At 37.6% G+C, this 8,024-nt stretch overlaps 1 protein-coding gene across 1 annotated transcript; it reads left to right on the top strand.

The window, feature by feature from the left end:
* Nucleotides 1-1,669: 1,669 nt before the first annotated feature.
* On the top strand, nt 1,670-4,195 carry LOC138869034 (uncharacterized). The gene is made up of 4 exons (XM_070146622.1): nt 1,670-1,806; nt 1,946-1,999; nt 3,615-3,840; nt 4,118-4,195. Exons 1-4 carry the CDS (start codon nt 1,670-1,672, stop codon nt 4,193-4,195), a joined length of 495 nt encoding a protein of 164 aa, XP_070002723.1.
* Nucleotides 4,196-8,024: the final 3,829 nt, after the last annotated feature.

Here is an 8,024-nt window from a genome sequence, read left to right as displayed (position 1 = left end):
AGATTTAAAAATCCGAGATAATTGGTTTGGTTTGGTAAATGAAAAATCTGAATCAACCCGGACTATGTACACCCCTAGCTTCTGGAGACCAAGATAGCAAATCACAAGAAGCTCATAGAGGATTTGCAATATGACCTGCATATCTAGTTCCTAGCATTGGGGCACTTTGGGAGCATCGTCATCATGCGAAAAGATAACATCCTCCAGGTAGATGAAGTATCAGCCACACCACAAGGTATACATATAATGGTCAAGGTATTACCCTTCAACCTCCCTTGTGTTTTTCCGGCAATTTATGCAAGTAACTATCTAGAGGATAGGAAAGCCGTTTGAGGAAATCTGATAGATATATCTCTAACAGCATAAATGGTAGTTGGTTTGTGGTTGGAGACTTTAATGAAGTCTTGAAAGCAAGAGACAAATTTAGTGGAAACTGCATTAACACCAACAGAAGTAATCTGTTCTGGAATTGCATTAACTAGTGTAAAATAGTTACCTATGTTTTAAAGATAGTAAATACACTTGGATTAACAAGAGATATAGGAACATGACTAGCCTAATCCTAGAGAGAATTGATTGGCGTTTTGCTAATAATTGTTGGATCAATGAATTCCTTGAAGCTTCTGTAACCCACTTAGCTAGGACCCACTCTGATCACTGCCCCTTTCTTGTTAAGCTAAATAATGGCACCAAATCTGTTACTGCCAAGCTTTTTAGATTTGAGTCCATGTGGTGCAGTCACCCAGCTTTCCCTGCCCTCATCCAGGATCCCTTCCCAACTCACTCCACCTTAATCCTCTCATCTCAAAGGTTCAAGAATAATGTCATCAATTGGAACAAACATACCTTTGGAAACATATTCCACAAAAAGAAGAGACTATTGGCCAGGATTGCTAGCATCCAAAAATCTCCTAACTATCAATTTAGTCAATTCCTCCTAAACTTAGAAAATACTCTAATAGAGTAATTAGACTCAATCCTAAAAAATGAAGAGGACTTTTGGAAACTGAAAAGTAGGATTAGTTGGCTCTCTAATGGGGATGCTAACACCAAGTTTTTCCATACTTCTACTCTAAATAGAAGAAGGATAAACAAGATCCTCTCTCTCAAATATGAGGCTGAGAACTGGCAGTATGATCCACATGAAATCAAGGACTCCATTGTGAGATTCTTCAATGACCTCTACACTTCTTCAAACACGCAGTCCCCCATCTCCACTACCACTCCAACCCCTAGTGTCCATCATTGTCCACTGTACAAAAAGCCAATCTGGCTCTTCCTCTCAGAGATAGTGAAATCAAAAGAGCAATTTTCTCATTCAAGTCCTTCAAAGCCCCCTGGCCTGATGGATTGCACCCTTTTTTTACCAGAATTACCGGCACATTGTGGGGGAAAATGTTATCTAATTCTACAAAGAATTCTTCTCATCCAAAACAATGCACCCCAATATAAGTGAGACCCTCTTTTGCCTCGTACCAAAGTGCCCCCAGGCCTACATGCTTAAGAACTTTAGGCCTATAGGGCTATGTAACACTGTGACTAAAATCCTAGTCAACACAATCATGCCCTACCTAGCCCACATAATTGGTCCTAGTCAGGCAAGCTTCATATCCGATAGGGGAACCTCTGACAATGCTATTGTTTTTCAGGAATAGCCCACTTAGGAAAAATGAGAGGCAAAATACCTCACATGATCCTAAAGATTGATCTGGAAAAGGCCTTTGATAAGATTGAATGGTCCTTTATCAGGGATACCCTCCATGCTTTTAACTTCCCTACTGACATTATCAATCTTATCATGTCCGTGTAAGCTCCTCCTCCATCTCTATTCTAGTGAATGGGGACATAACCTGCCCCTTCCCCCCCTCAAACCAACTAGAGGCATCAGGCAAGGTGACCCCGTTTCCCCTTATTTGTTCATTATGTGTATGTAAAGACTTTCTAGGTCAATTGATGATACTGTTCAGAATAAGGAGCGATGCCTAATCAGCATAAGCAGGTCTGATCCTAAGATCTCTCACCTATTCTTTGCTGATGATTTGACTTTATTTGCTAAAGCTGACCAGAAAAACTGATCCACAATAATCAACACGTTAAGCTCCTTCAATCAGGCTTTAGGCCAAAATATCAATCTCACAAAGCCAAGAATATTGTTTTCTGCCAATTGCCAACCCCACCAGATGGAGACCAACATTAACAACTTATCTATCCAGACCTCAGCTACCTTTGGCAAGTACTCGAGGTTCCTTATATTCCATAAAGGCCCCTCAACAATAATTTTTAGTTCATCATTGACAACATGCATTTTAAAATGGTTGGTTGGAAAACAAACTTTCTAAACATGATTGAGAGAACTACTCTAGCAAAAGCCTCCATGAACAACATTCTAATCCATGTCATGCAATTCATAAGCTCCACTCAAAAACATCAAAGAAAGTTGAAAAAATCCAAAGAAACTTCATCTCGGGTAGTACACCTAATAGGAAGAAAATGCACCTAGTAGGCTGGGACACTGTCACCAAGCCTAAGGTCTAAGGAGGTCTGGGAATATAAAGGGCTAAGTTGAAAAATAAAACTATTTATTCTGGCCTTGCTTGGAGACAATTTCATAACACCTCCCCCCTCTGGGAAGACTCTGATTGCCTAGCACTGCAATTGGAGACACTCCACCTCCTACCCCCCAGCCCCCCCCCCCAAAAAAAACCAAATCCTCTACTTAGTAGTGCATTCTCAAAGACTGGAAAACATGTACACAAGCCAGTAGATGTGTGGTACACAAAAGAGACAGTGTCAACTTTATCAATGACTCCTCGATCCCCAACTATCCACCAATCATGTCCATGATAGAAGTTCCCCTCACTCGAGATGACCTTTCAGCCACAATTGCTACCATCTACAATAATGAGGCTTGGGATACCTCCTCCATATCCTTAAGCATCCCTCCTAACATCATAAACATCCTCTCAACTGCTTTTATTCCACCTAATCCCATCAAGAAGGACAAGATGATCTAAGGCAACACCAGTAATGGCCTCTCCAACACCAAATCAGCATATACCCACCTTGTCAAAATAGCCCCACAGAAGGTTAAAGGGAATAACAATAGCTACTTGTGGACCTGAAAACTACAGGCTCCCAATAAGATCAAACATTCATATGGCTCCTTTACCATTAAAGGCTTCCTATAGGGTCATACCTCCATACTATTGGGGTTCATTGTAACCCAATGTGCTTTCTTTGCAATGATGCTCTTGAGACCTCTGCCCACATCTTCTTTGATTTCCCTAATGCAAAAATATTCTAGCAACAGTTAACCTCGAAGAGCACCACTATAACACAAACCCAACACTCTACATTCACTATCAGAGCCTGGGCTAGCACATGGTCAACCCTCAAAAGAAAGCCATTAAACAATATCCTCAGTTGGGAAGATCTATTCCTTTTTAGCTTCTAGCAGATTTGGATAACCAGGAATAATAATCTCTTCAACAATAAAAAAGATATTGTCCCTACTTTTGTTATTTTGGCAAAGGCAACTGAGTATGTCACTATCTCAGTTTACCAACCACTCACCCAAAAAAAATCATTTGGGTCAAATGGGTTCCCTTATCAAGAGGCCATTATAAGCTCAACACTGATGGGATAGCTGTTGGGAACCCTGGAAAGGGAAGTGTGGGAGGAGTTTTCAGAAACTCCAGTGGCAACTGGGTTTTGGGTTTCTTGGGAAGTTTGCCCGACACCACAAATACACAAGCTGAACTTCTTGCTGTTCTAAAGGGATTGCAGATTGCTGATCAGAGAGGATTCATACCACTTGAAATCAACACAGACTCGACTGAGGTAATAAGAATGCTTAAATCGAGTAACCATGTCTTTGACTCAATCATTCTTGAATGCAGAAACTATTATTCCTAGAAATTTTTTGGATTGTAATATTAACACTCTTGATCACAGCCCACGAGAGATCTCATATACCCCTGAAAACAATGCTACTATTTTATTTTAGTTGGTAATATATATTAGTCCAGTTAACCAAAAACAAGGTAGGGAGGAATTAATAGGTCTAGGTCTTGATTTAACTGGTATTGAAAATGAACTTGATTCTTATCTTAATCAGAGATTGGAATATATTAAAGATGAAGAAGACAAAGAGCAACTTTTAGTATGGTGTATGGAGCATGTCAGGCATTTCTAATACTTTTAAGAATGCCTTGATATGTACTAGCTATTCAAGTATCATCAGTAACTTCAGAGAGTGGTTTTAACATGCAAAGATTTTAAATTAGAGACTGACATATATTCACTAGCTGAGGACAACTTAAACATTTTAATTTTATTGAATTTAAAATTCATAAATTTATTTTGGACTATATATATTAGTTCAAATAAATTTATTGGGTTAATATAATTGAGTAGTTATATAAATCCATGTGAATTTAACAATTAAGTCCAAATCTATTAGGTTAGCCCATTTAATTAGGGCTTCAAATGACGAACCCACTTTATTTAGCCCAAGAAGTCATCTTATTCTAGAGGCCCAATGTATTGCCACATATCAAATGACGAAGCACGCCAAGTCAAACAGAAAAGCCAATAAAATCATGCCATTTGTCAAAAACGACAAGACATGTCAGTCAAATCAAAGACCAATGAAAGTGCCTCGACAATTAAATATGCCCTTGTTACTGCCTTAATCTGATTGGTCAATGATTCAAGTCAACCAATCAAATCATACAGCTACACCCCTCCCACAATTATAAATAGAGATCTTCATAACTTAGAAAAGGTACCATAAATCATAACAAAAAAGCAAGAGAGAGCTCGTCGATCAAACACCGTAAAATTCTCTACAAGTTTCAAGCAATCTGGTTCAAGTTGAAAAAATCAAGTTCAAGATCAAGAACGAAGTTCTTAAAAAATAAGGCGTTCAAGATCAATATTACTTGTTCGTAACAGAATTATTATTCGTGGCGATCATCAAGGTGTTCGTGATGATAGATCAAACTCAAATTCAAGATCAAGCTTAAATGCCCTTGAATTTATATTAGAAAAGAAGAATAAGTGGATTTATAGAGATTGTAACACTCAAATTGCTTGAAATTAATACTACGATTATTGCACTATTTTCTAGTCTTGATTATTTTCTTGACGTACATCTAATGTTTACAGACAACATATAGATTTTTGTCTTATTCATAGACTGGATCAATGTAGAAAGAAGAAATTTTGGCTTACTAAAATTAACCACTCAAGAAGAAGAATAATACAATAAGATACTCAACACTAGAAGCAATGATGACATGGAACAAATGAAACATCAAACATCATCGCCAATTCCAAAGGAGCTTCCTATCGAAATTATACGAAAGTTAGAAAGAAGCTACATAAAACAATACAAATATTAATATGATAATTTATAGATTATGTGCTCTTCTTTATGTACTTGTATTTGTGTGTGAAATTTGAATTTTCTATTAAATAAACTAAAAGGCTTTAGTCTTAATTTTTTTTAAAAGAATTTTCTTACTTAGTTACTTCATCGTTCATACTTGGGATTATATCTGATAAACTATAATTTTTTTCTTTTTATAAGTATTAAAACATTATGTTTACTAAAATATTTTGCTACAGGTCTTTTCTTTTTATATTTTATAATTTCTTACTTAGCTTAGTTATAATTTATTTAGTTTTGAAATTTTGTTAAAAAACTAGTAGTTGTTAACTTTATAAACTAGCCATTGCCAACTTTAAAAAATTAGCCGTTGTCAATTTTAGAAACTAGTCATTGCCAACTAAATTTTAACTTCCTAGTTTATTAAACTTTCGGAATTTTAACTTCCTAGTTTATCATTTATGACCACCGTCATTCCACCTTTTTAGTACACAGTGGACTGGACTTACCCACTTGCTACCAGGGATGGGGAAGATAATACCTGCTTCGAGCCACTTTATGACTTCTTTTCTTACCACTTCCTTCATGACTGGGTTCAAGCAGCGTTGGTGTTTTACACTCGGTTTGTGCCCATCCTCCATGAGAAATTTATGCATACAAAATGCTAGGCTAATACCATGAATGTCAGTCATGGTCCATCCAATCACCCACTTGTGCTCTCTAAGCACGCGAAGTAGCTTTTCTTCCTACAAAATAGATAAGTCAGAAGATACAATAGTAGGTAAAGTTTCATCAACACCTAAATAGGCGTAATGAAGATAAGAGGTTAGGGGCTTGAGTTCCAATTTAGGAGCTTCTTCGATAGATGGCTTGGGGGTTGGCCCAGTTAGTCTATCTAGTGGCTCGAAATCGATCAATCCTTTGATGTAATCACATGCATCCAAATGAAGCACCATCTTCTACACCTCGTCGTCCAAGTCAATGATTTCAAACAACATAAGTGCTTTCTCTAGAGAGTCATCCAGATATGCACCCACATCATTTTTTTCTTCTTCATTTTAAATCACATATATCATAGCTAGATCCTCATAGTGACTTGGCAGCTGAATTGCCATGTATACATTAAAGACTGCTTCCACATTATCAACCTGGAGGATTATTTTTCCTTCACGAACTTTGATCACAACATCAACAATGGCTAAGAAAGGTCGTCCCAAGATGATAGGGACTTGTTCATCAGCTTCATAGTCTAGTATGATGAAATCTGTTGGCAGAATAAATTGCCCAATTTGTAGTAGCACATCTTCTATCGACCCTCGAGATGGACAATAAATCTATCAGTAAGCTACAACATGACTGTGGTTGGACTTGGGGCTTCCAACCCTAGTTGACTAAAAACTGGGGATAAGTTCACCCTTAGGAGTGACTTGTTTTTTTTTGGGACTTCTTCTAATTCTCTGCCATTCCTCAAGGTTACAGCATTTACCCAAGGATTATTATTTGTATCGCTGGAAAGGGCACCTGTAGGTGTGGATCGAGTTTGCGGGTACTTTGTTTAACTATTCCTTAGCTTCTCCCAGCAGTGAAAAAGGGAAATAGAGTCAGTTTGACATAGTCCCTGGAGACGTTTAGATAGTTGTATGTATCCATAATCTCTAAAATGATCTAAATGTGCCGCTGTGGATCTTCATGAGATAGACCCACATACTGCCCTATGGACGGAATCAGCTGCACCATATACTGTTTGAGCTCAAAGTGTCCCGTGATATCAGGCTTCATGATAGCCTAAGTCATATTAGCAAGATTAGGCCATGCAGCGTCAATCACCGATCTTTTTTCATTTCCTGCCATCTCGATTGGATATAGTTGGACTACAATACCCAACTCTGCAATTCTTTCTCTTTCTTCCAACTCCCTCCTTAACCTGTGGAAGAGTCTTTCGGGTTCAGGATCATGAGGAGGAAGGTTGTTCAAACTGTTGCTTCTTCTTAGCATTCGAGGTGAATACTTGTAGAGTCAGAAACAGTCAAACAGATTAACACTTGAACAAAAATCAATTAATGCTTATTTCAGACAAATAACTAATTTCTAAATCCCCGGCAACAACGTCAAAAACTTGTTGGGTCCAAACGCACACGCAAGTATACGCGGTCGACAAGTAATAAAGTGATAAAAAAGTATCGTTCCTACGAGGATTTATGATCAAATATTCTCCAATCTAAGCTATTTATATATTTATTGCTCAAGTGAGTGTGAATAAGATGATCGTGATGTTTATAAATAAATTACTACGAACTAAACTAGTAAGCAATCGAGAAAATAATATTGCAAGTAGAGGAAAGAAACACTTGGAAAGATTTCAATGAGATGGAGATATTCCAGGGTTATGAGATTAACGTCTCTCCTATTAATTTTTCGGGTTAATGTAGTTACTTGACTTATCTAATTTGTTGATTAGCAGGGTTGCTCGTGAAGTTATTTCGATGCATCACTCGCCTATTCAAGCCAACCTAAACTGTATGTCTATAGAATCAAGCTTAACAATAATGCATGTATATTTCCTGCAAAAGTAACCAAGTAAGGCAACTAGGATATGTCTATCCTAATCACGAATCTATTCTCGGATGTCGGG

Source organism: Nicotiana sylvestris, chromosome 5 (genome assembly GCF_000393655.2).
Source record: "Nicotiana sylvestris chromosome 5, ASM39365v2, whole genome shotgun sequence".
In the NCBI taxonomy this organism is placed as follows: Eukaryota; Viridiplantae; Streptophyta; class Magnoliopsida; order Solanales; family Solanaceae; genus Nicotiana; species Nicotiana sylvestris.
Note: the sequence above shows the minus strand (reverse complement) of the source record. Positions and strands in the feature narration are given on the sequence as shown.